The sequence below is a fragment of the Salvelinus sp. IW2-2015 genome, linkage group LG26 (assembly GCF_002910315.2).
Source record: "Salvelinus sp. IW2-2015 linkage group LG26, ASM291031v2, whole genome shotgun sequence".
NCBI classification, from domain to species: domain Eukaryota; kingdom Metazoa; phylum Chordata; class Actinopteri; order Salmoniformes; family Salmonidae; genus Salvelinus; species Salvelinus sp. IW2-2015.
Window position 1 is genome coordinate 33,902,291 of NC_036866.1, and position 17,502 is coordinate 33,919,792.

General features: G+C 44.5%; 1 protein-coding gene across 2 annotated transcripts in view; it reads left to right on the top strand.

The window, feature by feature from the left end:
• LOC111953107 (protein BANP-like) overlaps positions 1–17,502 on the top strand; it is an 83,906-nt gene that overhangs the window by 60,697 nt on the left and 5,707 nt on the right. For both annotated transcript variants that reach the window (XM_023972207.2, XM_023972206.2), the window contains one exon: positions 5,737–5,880. In XM_023972207.2, coding sequence (XP_023827975.1) covers positions 5,737–5,880 — 144 coding nt within the window. The remainder of the gene's footprint in view (positions 1–5,736; positions 5,881–17,502) is intronic.

Below are 17,502 nucleotides of genomic sequence, written 5' to 3' on the forward strand. Positions count from 1 at the left end.
CGATGCTGTATTTCTTCAGTATCCTGTCTCCATTTCTGTTGAAAGCATTATGGCATAAAGAACAAAAAAAGATAGATTTATCCACTTTTCTGTTCTTTTCAGAAGGTCATCGCAACTAGCAAACTCTGCTGAAGTGAATTTAAGCTGACTTGTTTGTTCGTTGTATTTTCTCCTCCAGCTCTCTTTTGGCATGGAGACAGTGTGGGCTGTTCTGATGCAGCCTTCTAATCCTCCCTTCTACACACACACACACACACACACACACACACACACACACACACACACACACACACACACACACACACACACACACACACACACAACCAACCCCCCCCTCATTCTCATTGGGCCCCGCTAGTATGTTACCGGTGTGGACAGACAATAAGAAATACTATTTAGGGGCCCCAATCCCACAAGCCGGAGGACAACAGTAATTAATGCACTTAAGAGCAGCCAAACTACCAGGTCCTATTCTCATTTATGTGGTTTCTCTCGCCAGTTAGATTTTTCTTTCTATTGGGTGTTTTTTTTCTGACAACTCACTGCAAGTGGATGTGATTTCGACTTGCGTAATGCGTGCGAACTTGGGTCTAAAGCACAAATTAGGCTATTGGAAGCAGTGTAAGAGTTGCGTGCCTGTGTAAAAGTCAGAATATGGCACTGAATGGATTGGCCCTCCCGGGGGGCTGCGTGTGTCTGACTGTGTCCAAGTGTGAGATGGTGTGTAGTTTATGCCGTATCGCTAACAGATCTCTATCATGTGTTTGGGTTAATGTGGTTGATGTGTTTCCCGAGTGTCAGACCCATAATTTCATACTACAGTATGAGTGTTTTTGATCAGAACACAGTCCCTCCCCTCCTGACCTTTTCCTACAATGTGTTCTGAGAAGAAGGTGAGGAGACCGGATTTGAGGAATCAGGGAATGTCAAATTGGGAAAGTGATGAGTTCTTTTTGCATACCAAGTAGTGGGACAGGAAGTGGTCCCTGGGAGACTTCCTTTATTCACTGTAGAGATCTCACACAACGTTCCAGAACATTAAACCCCTCTGCTCTCTGTGTGCTCAGATCCTCACAGCTGAGAATGCTCTCATGAAGGTTTGAAGTCCCAACCTTTAATCGAATTGTACAAGAGTTAGTCAACCCTGGAATCCCCCGTCCTCCTTGATTGCACACTTACAGTGCAAACCAGATTTTTACAAATGTTTGCACTTACTACAAATAAAAAAACTGAAATCACATTTACATAAGTATTCAGACCCTTTATTCAGTACTTTGTTGAAGCACCTTTGGCAACGATTACAGTCTCGAGTCTTGGGTATGACGCTACAAGCTTTGCACACCTGTATTTGGGGAGTTTCTCCCATTCTTCTCTGCAGATCCTCTCAAGCTCTGTCAGGGTGGATAGGGAGCATCACTGCAGTTATTTTCAGGTCTCTCCCGAAATGTTCAATCGGGTTCAAGTCCAGGCTCTAGCTGGGACACTCAAGGACATTCAGAGACTTGTCCCAAAGCCACTTCTGCGTTGTCTTGGCTGTGTGCTTAGGGTTGTTTTCCTATTGGAAGGTGAACCTTCGCCCCAGTCTGAGGTTCTGAACGCTCTGGAGCAGATTTTCATCAATGATCTCTCTTTACTTTGCTCTGTTCATCTTTCCCTCAATCCTGACTAGTCTCCCAGTCCCTGTCGCTGAAAAACATCCCCACAGCATGATGCTGCCACCACCATACTTCAGTGTAGGGATGGTGCCAGGTTTTCTCCAGACGTGACGCTTGGCATTCAGTCAAAATGGTTCAGTCTTGGTTTCATCAGACCAGAGAATCTTGTTTCTCATGGTCTGAGAGTCCTTAAGGTGCCTTTTGGCAAACTCCAAGCGGGCTGTCATGTACCTTTTACTGAGGAGTGGCTTCCGTCTGGCCACTCTACCATAAAGGCCTGATTGGTGGAGTGCTGCAGAGATGGTTGTCCTTTTGGAAGGTTCTCCCATCTCCACAGAGGACCTTTTGGAGCTCTGTCAGAGTGACCATTGGGTTCTTGGTCACCCCCCTCCCTGATTGCTCAGTATGGCTGGGCGGCCAGCTCTAGGAAGAGTCTAGGTGGTTCCAAACTTCTTCCATTTAAGAATGATGGAGGCCACTGTGTTCTTGGGAATCTTCAATGCTGCAGAATCGTTTTGGTACCCTTCCCCAGATCTGTGCCTCGACACAATCCTGTCTTGGAGCTCTACGGACACTTCCTTCGACCTCATGGCTTCGTTTTTGCTCTGACATGCACTGTCAACTGTGGGACCTTGTATAGACAGGTGTGGGCCTTTCCAAATCATGGACTCCAATCAAGTTGTAAAACATCTCAAGGATTATCAATGGAAACAGGATGCACCTGAGCTCAATTTTTGAATGCACCTGAGCTCAAGGATATTTGAATCTCAAAGCAAAGGATCTGTATACTTTGAAATAATATATTTCTGTTTAAAAAATATATACATTTGCAAAAATGTCTAACAACATGTCTTTGCTTTGTCATTATTGTGTGTAGATTGAGGATTTTTTATTATTTAATCCTTTTTAGAATAAGGCTGTAACGTAACAAAAAGGGAAGGGGTCTTAATACTTTCTGATAGCACTGTAAATATACTAGTAGACACTCAATTAGAATTTCGCTTTACCTATCAAGGTCAGAATCAATTAATCATTATTCGCTAATCATTAAGTACCTTCCCTGCCATGTTTACCTACACTGTTACTCCCTACCGCATACCAGCTCCACCATTTTCACCCAATACCTACTATAGTTCCTTACTTACCTGCCTTGTTGAATTCATTCATCATGTTGTAAGTTATCATTTATTTGCTCTTCATCTATTACCATGTTCCTTTTCACCTATTACCCCCCACACACCAGCTCAACTATTTTCCGTCATTACCCACCACATCTACCTGTCAGTCTTTCATTACCTCACAGAATTACCTGCTTTCTCATTTTCACCTATCACCCCTCATATACCAGCTTAACTGTCATGACATTCCTGCTCCACCTGTATGTAAATGACGGGTCGAATGTGTGTATCCCTAATAAACCGATTAAGCCTAGTGTCTTTCTACAGGGTTCGTATGACTGATTTATTTATGTCACAGCTGTCTGTCTTTTTATGCAGAGCTGACTTGAACTTTTCATGTAACAGAATGTTTACAATCGATTTGTCTGTCTGTAATGGCCCTTTGCCAGTCTGTTTCGCTGTGGTCTGTTAGTATATACACAATCACTCAGACTACAATCTGCAGCCTTCAGTTTGTGTATTTTCACTCAGATGACTCTCAGCAAGACCACTCTCAGACCAAGGCTATGACCCTCTGTAAGTGGTCAGTGTGTGTACGGACCCCTTGTCAAGCATTTCGCTACACCTGCAATAACATCTGCTAAACATGTGTATGTGACCAATAACATTTGATTTGAATCACACGCACCCTGTTAGTGTGTGCGTGTATATTACTATACCACAGAGCAGTGCCCCTAGAGCAGATTTGGGGGGTTAAGTGCCTTGCTCAAGGGCAAAATGGTAGTAGGTAGGACATAGGATATTAGACCCAGCAACCCTCCAGCTGCTGGCTCACTCCTGCAGGATTCCTCTGTCAGCCCTGGGATTCGAACCGGCTACTCTTTGATTATTGGCCCGTCTCTCAAGGCTACCGTCACGCCAAATCAGCCGGTCTCTAGTTCACTATGTCTGTCTAATTTTGTGGCACTGATCTGGCTAGCGTAGCCATTGAGGCTTCCTTTTCATCTAATAGTTCCCATCAGGCTGGCTGGGAATGGTGTGTTCTGGCTGCATCAGACATTGTGGTGAAGTGAAAGAATCTGTCTAAATCTCCTGGAGCCAACCCCCCCCCCCCCCCCCAGAGCCCGGTGGGTTAACACGACTCACAAAACACATTACAGAGTCAGCAACTTCAAAGTGAAGGTCGAGGTTTGGTTGGGGGTGGAAGGGGGCGGGTTGGTAGGGCAAGTGGGTCACATACAGCATCTGTAATTGGGGTTTTTAAGGTTTAGTTTTTTTCTGCAGATTCTGAGTCATCCCCAAATTGGGAATGTCTGTTAGGCCTGCACCCAGCTGCTCTACTCTACTAGCATGGGAGTAAGTCAGACTTAGAGCTGGAGACGGCATCAAATACCAGAGAAGCTTCACATCATGCAAGAGGTAGAGAGAGACAGACCATGTTGTAGTGTAGAGTATTAAATGCAAGCGAGAGCCATGGTTTTATTTACACACACACAGCTGTCTTACTATACCTGTGAGGATTTTTTTGGGTACCAACAGTTGATTCACATTCAAAATCCTATTTGCCTTAACTCCTAATTATAACCCATACGCCTTAAATGGCTTTTTCACATTTTAGGATCGGCCATAATGTCCTCACTTGTTCGAATTCTCCTTGGTTTACTATTCTTGTGAGGATTTCTGGTCCTCACAAGTATAGTATCAAACACACACACAGCTCACTTAATATTTCCCTCCATCAGTCTTGCTGGGTCAGATGTGATTGTATGTTAGCTTTGCATGTCTGTTTACACATTCAACAACTTATTACAGTTGGCCTACTGTATGTTATCCAATTAGGTCTAGATATCATAACTCTAAACCTATAGCCCCGGTTTCCTATAGTGTGTGTGAATGTAAATCTACAGGAATACCCCACACCATGTTTCAGTTGCCCCATCGGGCTCTATTATTAATGAGTGTGTTAAAAAATGAGCTTTGGCACAGCTTGGCTGTAGTTCAACACAACAGGGTTTAGGGGTTTCCCCTCTCTCTCCTCTTCTCTCTGTTTTATCTTTCCCTCCCTCTCCCTCTCCCCCTTTCTCATTTTCTCTCGCTCTCTCTCTCTCTCTCCATGGCGGCTGTGCATGGGAAACAAAACACTTTTTCAAATGGTAGGGCTCTTATTGGCTGATCTGTCTTTAGCGTTCCTTATTGGTCCTCTGCGTCCTCCGAGACTTGTTTGCTAGATTTTCCCTAAAGAAAGAGCATTCTCTCCTTCTAGTCACTGTTACCTGTGTGTGTGTGTGTGTGTGTGTGTGTGTGTGTGTGTGTGTGGCACTAGTCTGTGCTTGTTACACCCTGATAGTTGTGACTAATAAAATAATGTAAACACACATCGGAGCATAAATGTCTTTCTGCTGTTTGTTTTAATTGGCCTCTCTTCAGGGAAGTGTAGCCAGCCAGTTAGTTACAGAGCAGACCCAGGTCCTGGCAGTAAACTCTTGATTCAGAGCATTAGCTAGCTGGCAGAAGCAGCTAACACTGACTGCATCTGAAATGGCACCCTATTCTCTATATAGTGCACTACTTCTGACCAGAGCCCTATGAGCCCTGGTCAAAACCAGTGCACTATGTAAGGAATAGGGTGACATTTTGGGTGATGCTAAGCAGACCTCTTCTTGGGGTCGTGTGTGTTGAAGTTTGACACACAGACACATTGGTTGACCCTTGCACAAGCACTCACCACAGGCAAAATTGTTATTTCAATTATATTAACAATCGTTTTGTGATTCATTTAAGCAAATTAATTGTGATAAAGATTCACTCTATTTTTTTCAATTACATTTTATATTAATATCATTTTATATTAATATCCCCTCTTCCTCCCTCTTTTTCTCGTACTTTTTCTCCCCCTCACATTCTATCCCACCTCCCCTCTTTCTCTCACGTTCTCCCTCCCTATCTCTCCTCCCCCTGGTCAGGTGCTGCGTGGGGCCCAGCTGATAGCAGTGGCATCAGCTGACGGAGGGGCCACAACAGTGGAGGGCTCCCCCCTACAGGCCAGTGACATCCAGGTGCAGTACGTCCAACTGGCCTCCGTCAACGAGCACACCGCTACTGTACAGGTGAGGAACGCACACAAACACACAGAGACACACGTCCTTGGATGAACTGGCCATTGAGTCCGGTGGGCCTGACAGCAGCATTTCTGACCTTCTCTTTTGTATCTTAGCATCGGTTCCAACTTCCTGTTGCTCAAATTCCTGAGGTACACCTTTTACATTTACACACATCCAGTAAAGTAGACTGCGAAGGTACATTAGAGGTCTGTGCGGGACTGATTTCCTCATCACGCTGCTGCAGCTTTTCATACTGTAACCGCCTGGTCCCGCTGGCTTTTTGTCGGATTTCTACCCGCTTTCGCAAGAACTGGTCCCGAACCCAACTGCAGTCCCACAAATGTTATTTTAGGTGGATGTGACGCAGATCACTTGACAGCCATGGTCCCAGCTATTTTGCATTCAGTAGGCAATACAAAAATGTGCAAAAAATAACCCAAGAAATAGGTTTAATTACCAGAGTTTCTCATGTGATATTAGGCTATCAGTATTACTGGGCTACGTCAGCGAATAGGCTAAACTTAGTTTGAAAGAGAGACAGAGTTGGCTCAAGAATGGACACTTGCACTTTCTCTTGAGCTATGTGTTGCATACCTTAATAGGAGCAGAACGCTTGGAGGCAGAGACAAATATGAGTGATCAATATTTATTACCAGACAATGTGGTAGGCTTAAACTATAGCTTAATCATATTTAGGACGTACATTTCCTTCATTTCCTTGCATATAGCCTACTCTATTTAATAGGGACCACACGCGCAGCTGATCTCGCAAACCCAACTAGGAGAGGTAGGCTACTTAACTTGAAGCAGCAACAATGATGGGAGCGGATACATGCACTTTCTTTTACATTTTGCATAGCCTATAGCCTACCTTCTAGGAGCGGGATGATTTGCAGGCAGAGACAAATAAATGGGTTATCAATATTCACTGAAAAGGAAAAGGCGCATCCGTGCACCTTTTCAATGATGATCAAATGTTTTAGTTGCATCTCGACTCGCGTTGATTGAGCGCCTTCCACTTCTTTCCATTATCAATATTTATTTCCAGACACTAGTAAACTCTAACCTTAACATGATTAACCACCACTTGATGGTGGCATCACAGGCCTCTGGAGGGGGGTGGATTAGTGTAAGGTATTGTGGAGGTGAGGGGGAAATAAGGAGAGGATATGGATGAAGTAGGTATTTGTAGATGATGTTAGAGTAGGTGGTTGAATGGGTGTTGTGTGTAGGGGTGTTAAAGCTGGTTCAGATGTTAGGGACATTGGGGGTAGGTGAGGTGGGGGAGGAGTATAGAGGGTTGGGTTCTAAATATACCTGAGTGGTTAAGAGCTCACAGACATTCAGTCTCTCACACCCCCTTTAAATGACTCACACCATCTTGTGCAATATCCCAGTAAAACTATGTGGTGCGATGATCTTTCTCCTTATAATTAGTGACATGTTGAAATCAAAATGCCAGTGTAATAATTAGCAATTTCACCAAACTGCTTGCAGGTACTCAACACTCCGCTTTTCTCCCTATTGTCATGCTTTCATTCAAAGCGAATGCCCTTCTCCTTTAAGTCCTAGAGTTGGTGTTTTAATTTAACAATGTAAAATGCACAGATGCAGCTTCAGAAAGAGGAAAGTAATAATTACTAGATTAGCTTTGAATCCCTTGATGGTTGAGTTCAGAGAATGGGAGCCATGTGTTGAAAGCAGTAAGGGTACACAGGCACCCACAGCAGTCCCTCCTTTTATGTGGTCAACTTGGCAAGGCCAGAAACACAACAAAAGAACGAGACCTTCGCTTAGTTTTTCACTCATGTTTTGTTTTCGAAAACCATGTTGAATGCCACATGTCCTCCGTAATGCTTGGTTTGCTCACTTCCCCAAAAGTCAAGTTTTATATGGATATCTCCGATTCGTCCCATCGCCGATTCGTCCCTGCGTGACATTATAAAAAGAGTACCCGAAAAAAGCTTGGCTCTTTTAAAAGTGATTTGTTTGGCTGTTTGTAGAAATGGCAGTCCTGCTCGGAGTTGGAGTAATTTGAGTCTCCTTGTTCATTTGGACTGATGTGATTGTATACCTATGCATACACAGAGAATATCCTGCCCACCACCTATCACTTTTTTTGGGCGACTAGCTGAATGAGGCATGGCATCCTCTGTCATCCCTGGTGTCATCTGGTCATCCCCACATCACTTTGTCGGTTCTGTAATTTGTCCCACCTGTCCCCCATTCCCCTCTTGGAACCATAGACATCCTAAATTCATTAATTTCTCTCCCTTACTTCCACCAGGCTTGTGTTTGTGATGTTTCTATAGATGTATACACGATTGCCACCCCATACATTGTGTTGAGCTGCGGTCTGGGTTCCATTTCACCTCTCTCCCCTCTCTCAGCAATCAGACCGTTGTTTGTGTACACTTTTGTGAATGGGCTTTATTTGTTCTAATGGTTGATTGTACACAGACAGCTTGACAGAAATCAACAAAGTTGACCGGGCCCTGATCAATCTCCAATTTCCTGTTCCCAAGAGATGAAATTAAGCCTCTTGGGTTAACCAAGGGCATATGGACCAGGCAGGGGAGAGAATACAACTGTTGAACAGCCACTACATTTAGTTCTGTTAGGCTACTCAAAGAGAGACTACTCCATTGTCATTTAACAAAGTTTTAGAGCCCACTCTTTATTTTGAAATTCAACAAAACGGTGGCCACCAAAATTGCACCTTGTTTGCTATAAAGCTGAAGGATTGGTGTTTGAGAAATGTAGGCTAACATTCAAATTCATATCAAAACGTCTGTAAATGTCAGAGTGGGCCTTTAAACATTTAGCAAATCAATCACAGTGGGCTTGTGAGGAGATGTACACTCAAGGCCAATACTGACCGTTGGGTTGCCGCCCTTTCCAATTCTAAGGTCATGGAAAGGTCACCTAATTTTCCCCTCCCTGAAATGTGTCGAACTGTTTTCCCAAACATATGGTAGCATTTATAACTAAGCTCTTGAAAAATTACTTCAGCTTTTTATTTATTTATCTTTTACATTTTTTCTCCCTCTTTATTTAATAGTTTCCATTACACAAGCTAGATCAAATAAAGTACACAAGCTAGATTCAAATAAGATATTTCCGAACAGGAAGGCCTGTTTGGCCTCGTGACAGATTATGCTATGTTTTTTTACATTTAGCCTTGTGATGGTTCAGACACTGGTCAGGTCTAAAGCTGGCCCTATTACACCCTAACAGGGTCTGGTCCTGGGCGGGGTCCTCATACGGTGCCAGAGATGCCTGTTATAACCAGATGAAAAACAATTGCGGAGATGAATAGGAAGAGTTTTTTTAGTTTGACACCTGGGTCATATTCATTAGGCACCAAATGGAAGAAAGCTGACTGAAACAGGGAGGGACTACCAGGACTTGCTCAATAACAACCTCTTGTTTTATTTTTCTGTTGAAAAACACGTTTAAATGGTTTCCTATGGTGTGCTCTAATGGATACGATCCTGGGATATGCTTGGGAGGTGGTACAACTTACTATTAGATGTGTTTGGTTGGATGCTGTAGCAAGGTGGTCGCATAGTTTAAGCTGTGCGCTTTCTATTGCAGGGCTGATTTCATGGCTGTTACTTATGTTGATGTCATGAGAGTTTGGTTTAATCTAGTGAAATCTTTTCAGTGTGTATATAATACTGTTGTCCAGCTCAGACACCAGCTGGTATCCACTCACCTTTGTCTTGTGTTGGCTAGTCTGGTGCACCAGACACTTCTGTGCGCAATAGCTTGGGTAACTTGGGGATCAGTGGAGGCTTCTCAGAGGAGGAAGGGGAGGACCATCCTCAGTGAATTTCATGTACAACTATGCTAAATATAATCTCATGTCACCAAATAATTTATTAAAACACACTATTTTGCAATTAAGGTCTACAGTAGCCACACCAGCATGCTGTAGGGTAGCACCATGGTGTAGCCAGAGGACAGCTAGCTTCAAATCAAATCTAAGTTTATTTGTAACATGCGCCGAATACAACAGGTGTAGACCTTACAGTGAAATGCTTACTTACAGGCTCTAACCAACAGTGCAATTAAAAAAAAAAAAAGAAGGTAATATGTGAACAGTAGGTGGTAAGTAAAGAAATAAAAACAACAATAAAAAGACAGTGAAAAATAACAGCAGCGAGGCTATATACAGGCACCAGTTAGTCAGGCTGATTGAGGTAGTATGTACATGTAGATATGGTTAAAGTGACACTGCATATATGATAAGCAGAGAGTAGCAGCAGCGTAAAAGAGGGGTTAGACTTGGCACTCCGGTACCGCTTGCCATGTGGTAGTAGAGAGAACAGTCTATGATTGGGGTGGCTGGGGTCTTTGACAATTTTTAGGGACTTCCTCTGACACCGCCTGATATAGATGTCCTGGATGGCAGGCAGCTTAGCCTCAGTGATGTACTGGGCCGTACGCACTACCCTCCGTAGTGCCTTGCGGTCGGAGGCCGAGCAATTGCCGTACCAGGCAGTAATGCGAACCAGTCAGGATGCTCTCGATGTTGCAGCTGTAGAACCTTTTGAGGATCTGAGGACCCATGACAAATCTTTTTAGTTTCCTGAGGGGGAAATAGGCTTTGTCGTGCCCTCTTCACGACTGTCTTGGTGTGTTTGGACCATTCTAGTTTGTTGGTGATGTGGACACCAAGGAACTTGAAGCTCTCAACCTGCTCCACTACAGAGCGTGCTCGGTCCTCCTTTTCCTGTAGTCCACAATCATCTCCTTAGTCTTGGTTACGTTGAGGGATAGGTTGTTATTCTGGCACCACCCGGCCAGGTCTCTGACCTCCCTATAGGTTGTCTCGTCGTTGTTTGTGATCAGGCCTACCACTGTTGTGTCGTCTGCAAACTTAATGATGGTGTTGGAGTCGTGCCTGGCCATGCAGTTGTCGTGTCTTTGGCATCATTAAACTGAAGACTGTTATTTTATCAAATCAATTCTCTGTAATTATTATTACGTGATTAAACTAATCACGTGAATGTAATTAACTAGGAAGTCGGGGCACCAAGGAAAATATTCAGATTACAAGTTATAATTTTCCTAATATAACTTTCAGATACTTTAATATCTGATCAATTAATCTTCTAATTAATGAATTATTCTTTACCTCACATAAGTCTCATTCCAAACATCGTAAATTGTTGGTTATCTGCACGAACCCAGTCTTCACTATGAATCATCCATACATCAATTGTCTCAATCATTTATTTATTAACTAACAAAATAATCACAGAAATGCATAAACAAACAAACAAAGTAGATATGGTTACAAAGAATTGATAGGGGATGTGCCCTAGTGGGCTAAACCGGTATGGCGGCTTGGTAGACAAAGGGACTGAGAAGGCGCGAAAGACAAAAGACACTACACAGTTGATAATTCTAACAATTGAAATGCTAATCCTTTGCACATAAACGCTCACTCATTCGAGAATAATTGCAATCAATATATATACACTGCTCAAAAAAATAAAGGGAACACTTAAACAACACAATGTAACTCCAAGTCAATCACACTTCTATGAAATCAAACTGTCCACTTAGGAAGCAACACTGATTGACAATAAATTTCACATGCTGTTGTGCAAATGGAATAGACAAAAGGTGGAAATTATAGGCAATTAGCAAGACACCCCCAAAAAAAGGAGTGTTTCTGCAGGTGGTGACCACAGACCATTCTCAGTTCCTATGCTTCCTGGCTGATGTTTTGGTCACTTTTGAATGCTGGCGGTGCTCTCACTCTAGTGGTAGCATGAGACGGAGTCTACAACCACACAAGTGGCTCAGGTAGTGCAGTTCATCCAGGATGGCACATCAATGCGAGCTGTGGCAAAAAGGTTTGCTGTGTCTGTCAGCGTAGTGTCCAGAGCATGGAGACGCTACCAGGAGACAGGCCAGTACATCAGGAGACTTTTGGAGGAGGCCGTAGGAGGGCAACAACCAAGCAGCAGGACCGCTACCTCCGCCTTTGTGCAAGGAGGTGCACTGCCAGAGCCCTGCAAAATGACCTCCAGCAGGCCACAAATGTGCATGTGTCAGCATATGGTCTCACAAGGGGTCTGAGGATCTCATCTCGGTACATAATGGCAGTCAGGCTACCTCTGGCGAGCACATGGAGGGCTGTGCGGCCCCACAAAGTAATGCCACCCCACACCATGACTGACCCACCACCAAACTGGTCATGCTGGAGGATGTTGCAGGCAGCAGAACGTTCTCCACGGCGTCTCCAGACTCTGTCACGTCTGTCACATGTGCTCATGTGCTCAGTGTGAACCTGCTTTCATCTGTGAAGAGCACAGGGCGCCAGTGGCGAATTTGCCAATCTTGGTGTTCTCCCCCACCTGTGGACGTCAGGCCCTCATACCACCTCATGGAGTCTGTTTCTGACCGTTTGAGCAGACACATGCACATTTGTTGGCCTGCTGGAGGTCATTTTGCAGGGCTCTGGCAGTGCACCTCCTGGCACAAAGGCGGAGTGGGCGGTCCTGCTGCTGGGTTGTTGCCCTCCTACGGCCTCCTCCACGTCTCCTGATGTACTGGCCTGTCTCCCTGGTAGCGCCCCCATGCTCTGGACACTACGCTGACAGACACAGCAAACCTTTTTGCCACAGCTCGCATTGATGTGCATCCTGGATGAACTGCACTACTGAGCCACTTGTGTGGGTGTTAGACTCCGTCGCATGCTACCACTAGAGTGAGAGCACCGCCAGCATTCAAAAGTGACCAAAACATCAGCCAGGAAGCATAGGAACTGAGAAGTGGTCTGTGGTCACCACCTGCAGAATCACTCCTTTTTTGGGGTGTCTTGCTAATTGCCTATAATTTCCACCTTTTGTCTATTCCATTTCGCACAACAGCATGTGAAATTTATTGTCAATCAGTGTTGCTTCCTAATTGGACAGTTTGATTTCACAGAAGTGTGATTGACTTGGAGTTACATTGTGTTGTTTAAGTGTTCCTTTATTTTTTTGAGCAGTGTATTTACGCTCAGTGTGTCGTCGTGATCTCTGTTGGAATTGTCCTTTTCTGTTGGAGAGTTCAGCCCGAGATTCTCTCTGCGTCCCTGGAGTCTTTGGTTAGAAATGGATATTTCAGAGTAACATTCAGAAATGTTCTTATAGATAGATGTTTTGGCGGTTGTCGGTCTTCGCGTTCAATGGTACGAATTTCTAGCTGCAGACTAGTAATTAGTATCAAAGATTTGCTCTTATTCTGTCGGTATCGATAGTCTCAGAGTTTAACCACATGGTATGGTTAAAAGATTCAGCAACCATTACAACCTTAGCTCCCTCGATGGTCGAGGTACACATGGTCTCTACTCAAACCTTAGCTCCCTCTGTGATCGAGGTACTGGTCTACTGGGAAATTCCCAATGTGGGGGTTATATCCATAACCGTAGGAAAGGGCTTCCCATGATGCCAGATCAATGTCTGTGCTCATGGGGGGGCCTATGACTTAGTTAAACTCCAAAGGGAATTGGAGTTTCCTTCATTAACTTCTTTGGGATACCCCCCCCCCCCCCCTCTCTCAATTTCTGCCTGAAGACATACCCTAATCTAACTGTCTGTAGCTCAGGCCCAGAAGCAAGGATATGCATGTTCTTGGTATCATTTGAAAGGAAACACTCTGAAGTTTGTGGAAATGTGAATTGAATGTAGGAGAATATAGATCTGGTAGAAGAAAATACAAGGAAATAAACATACGTTTTCTGTTTTTTATTGTTGTTGCATCATCTTTCAACTAACTGAACAAGAACAGCCAAACATTCAGATATGATGCTGGGGATAATTTCGATGCAGAACATAAGATGGCAACAGTATTTGAAAAAAGTTTCAGAAAGATATCTTCAGGAATGAGTGAGCTACATGACATTGAGCATGTAGTCACCCAGGTGTCCCACACAAGTTGCCCAAATGTACCCAAGTGGCCGAATTGGTACAGTGAGAAGAGAGAAGGTTTCACAGGAGAACAAAGGAACCTCTTCTCCATCATAGAACTTGAGAACGGTCTGGCCATGAGGAGAGAGACTCCTCTAGGAATTTATGACCTGCGATAACAGAGCCTGGGTGTAGGGGGAAGAGAGAGAGGTGGTGAGAGAGAGAGGGGGGATGGTGGAGAGAGAGGGGGATGGTACTCGCTATCCCCAAAGAGGGTCACATCATGACACAGTCGTGGTTGAACAGGGAGTACAGGAGGGGACTGAGCACGCACCCCTGAGGGGCTCCAGTGTTGAGGATCAGCGTGGCAGATGTGTCGCTACCTATCCTCACCACCTGGGGGCGGCCCGTCAGGAAGTCCAGGATTCAGTTGCAGAGGGAGGTGTTTAGTCCCAGGATCCTTAGCTTAGTGATGAGCTTTGAGGGTACTATGGTTTTGAACGTTGAGCTGTAGTCAACAAATAGCATTCTCAAATAGGTGTTACGTTTGTCCAGGTGGGAAAGGGCAGTGTGGAGTGAAATAGAAGTTGCATCATCTGTGGATCTGTTTGGGCGCTATGCAAATTGGACTGGGTCTAGGGTTTCTGGGATAATGGTGTTGATGTGAGCCATTACCAGCCTTTCAAAGCACTACATGGCTATGGACGTGAGTTCTACGGGTCTGTAGTTATTTAGGCAGTTTGCGTTCGTGTTCTTGGGCACAGGGACTATGGTGGTCTGCTTGAAACATGTTGGTATTACAGACTCAATCAGGGACATGTTGAAAATGTCAGTGAAGACACCTGCCAGTTGGTCAGCACGTGCCCAGCGCACACGTCCTGGTATCCATCTGGCCCCACAGCCTTGTGAATGTTGACCTGTTTAAAGGTCTTACTCACGTCGGCTACGGAGAGCGTGATCACACAGTCGTCCGGACCAGCTGATGCTCTCATGAATGCCTCAGTGTTGCTTGCCTCGAAGCAAGCATAGAAGTGATTTAGCTCATCTGGTTGGCTTGTGTCACTGGGCAGCTCGCGGCTGTGCTTCCCTTTGTAGTCTGTAATAGTTTGCAAGCCCTGCCACATAAGACGAGCGTCAGAGCCGGTGTAGTACGATTCAATCTTAGCCCTGTATTGATGTTTTGCCTGTTTGATTGTTCGTTGGAGGGCATAGCAGGATTTCTTATAAGCTTCCGGGTTAGAGTCCCGCACCTTGAAAGTGGCAGCTCTACCCTTAGCTCAGTGTGAATGTTGCCTGTTATCCATGGTTTCTGGTTGGGGTATGTATATTCGTGGCCAAAAGTTTTGAGAATGACACAAATATAAATTTTCACAAAGTCTGCTGCCTCAGTTTGTATGATGGCAATTTGCATATACTCCAGAATGTTATGAAGAGTGATCAGATGAATTGCAATTCATTGCAAAGTCCCTCTTTGCCATGCAAATGAACTTAAACCCCCAAAAACATTTCCACTGCATTTCAGCCCTGCCACAAAAGGACCAGCTGACATCATGTCAGTGATTCTCTCGTTAACACAGGTGTGAGTGTTGACGAGGACAAGGCTGGAGATCACTCTGTCATGCTGATTGAGTTCGAATAACAGACTGGAAGCTTCAAAAGGAGGGTGGTGCTTGGAATCATTGTTCTTCCGCTGTCAAACATGGTTACCTGCAAGGAAACACGTGCTGCCATCATTGCTTTGCACAAAAAGGGCTTCACAGGCAAGGATATTGCTGCCAGTAAGATTGTACCTAAATCAACCATTTATCATCAAGAACTTCAAGGACAGCGGTTCAATTGTTGTGAAGAAGGTGCCCAAGAAAGTCCAGCAAGTGCCAGAACCGGCAGCAGGCAGGTGTGAGTGCATCTGTACGCACAGTGAGGCGAAGACTTTTGGAGGATGGCCTGGTGTCAAGAAGAGCAGCAAAGAAGCCACTTCTCTCCAGGAAAAACATCAGAGACAGACTAATATTCTGCAAAAGATACAGGGATTGGACTGCTGAGGACTGGGGTAAAGTCATTTTCTCTGATGAATCCCCTTTCCGATTGTTTGGGGCATCCGGAAAAAAGCTTGTCTGGAGAAGACAAGGTGAGCGCTACCATCAGTACTGTGTCATGCCAACAGTAAAGCATTCTGAGACCATTCATGTGTGGCGTTGCTTCTCAGCCAAGGGAGTGGGTTCACTCACAATTTTGCCTAAGAACACAGCCATGAATAAAGAATGGGACCAACACATCTACCGAGAGCAACTTCTCCCAACTATCCAGGAACAGTTTGGTGACGAACAATGCCTTTTCCAGCATGATGGAGCACCTTGCCATAAGGCAAAAGTGATAACTAAGTGGCTCGGGGAACATCGATATTTTGGGTCCATGGCAAGGAAACTCCCCAGACCTTAATCCCATTGAGAACTTGTGGTCAATCCTCAAGAGGCGGGTGGACAAACAAAAACCCACAAATTCTTACAAACTCCAAGCATTGATTATGCAAGAATGGGCTGCCATCAGTCAGGATGTGGCCCAGAAATTAATTGACGGCATGCCAGGGCAGATTGCAGGGGTCTTGAAAAAGAAGGGTCAACACTGCAAATATTGACTCTTTGCATCAACTTCATGTAATTGTCAATAAAAACCTTTGACACTTATGAAATGCTTGTAATTATTCTTCAGTATTCCATAGTAACATCTGACAAAAATATCTAAAGACACTGAAGCAGCAAACTTTGTGGAAATTAATATTTGTGTCATTCTCAAAACTTTTGGCCACAAATGTATGTAAAGTCACTGTGGGGACGACGTCCTCGATGCACTTATTGATAAAGCCAGTGACTGATGTGGTGTACTCCTCAATGCCATCGGAAGAATCCCGGAATATGTTCCTGTCTGTGATAGCAAAACAGTCCTGTAGTTTAGCATCTGCTTCATCTGATCGGTTTTTTTTGTAGACTGAGTCACTGTTGCTTCCTGCTTGTAAGCAGGTATCAGGAGGATAGAATTTTGGTCGGATTTACCAAATGGAGGGCGAGGGGGAGCTTTGTACACGTCTCTGTGTGTGGAGTACAGGTGATCTAGAATTTTTTCCCCCCTCTGGTTGCACATTTAACTTTGATCGAAATTAGGTAGAACTGATTTAAGTTTCCCTGCATTAAAGTCTACGGCCACTAGGAGCACCACCTCTGGGTGAGAGGTTTCCTGTTTGCTTATTTCCTTATACAGCTGACTGAGTGCGGTCTTAGTGCCAGCATCTGTCTCTGGTGGTACATAAACTGCCACGAAAAGTATAGCTGAAAACTCTCTAGGCAAATAGTGTGGTCTGCATTTTATCGCAAGATACTCTACTTCAGGCGAGCAAAATCTAGAGACTTCCTTAGATTTTGTGCAACAACTGTTGTTTACAAATATGCACAGACCGCCCACCTCGTCTTACCGGAGTGTGCTGTTCTATCTTGCCGGTGCAGCGTATATCCCGCTAGCTGAATATCCATTTCATCATTCAGCCATGATTCCGTGAAACATAAGATATTACAGTTTTTGATGTCCCGTTGGTAGGATATTCGTGATCGTACCTTGTCTAATTTATTGTCCAATGATTGCACGTTGGCGAGTAATATTGACAGTCATGGCAGCTTTCCCACTCGCCTTCTGCGGATCCTTACGAGGCACCCCGCTCTGTGTCCTC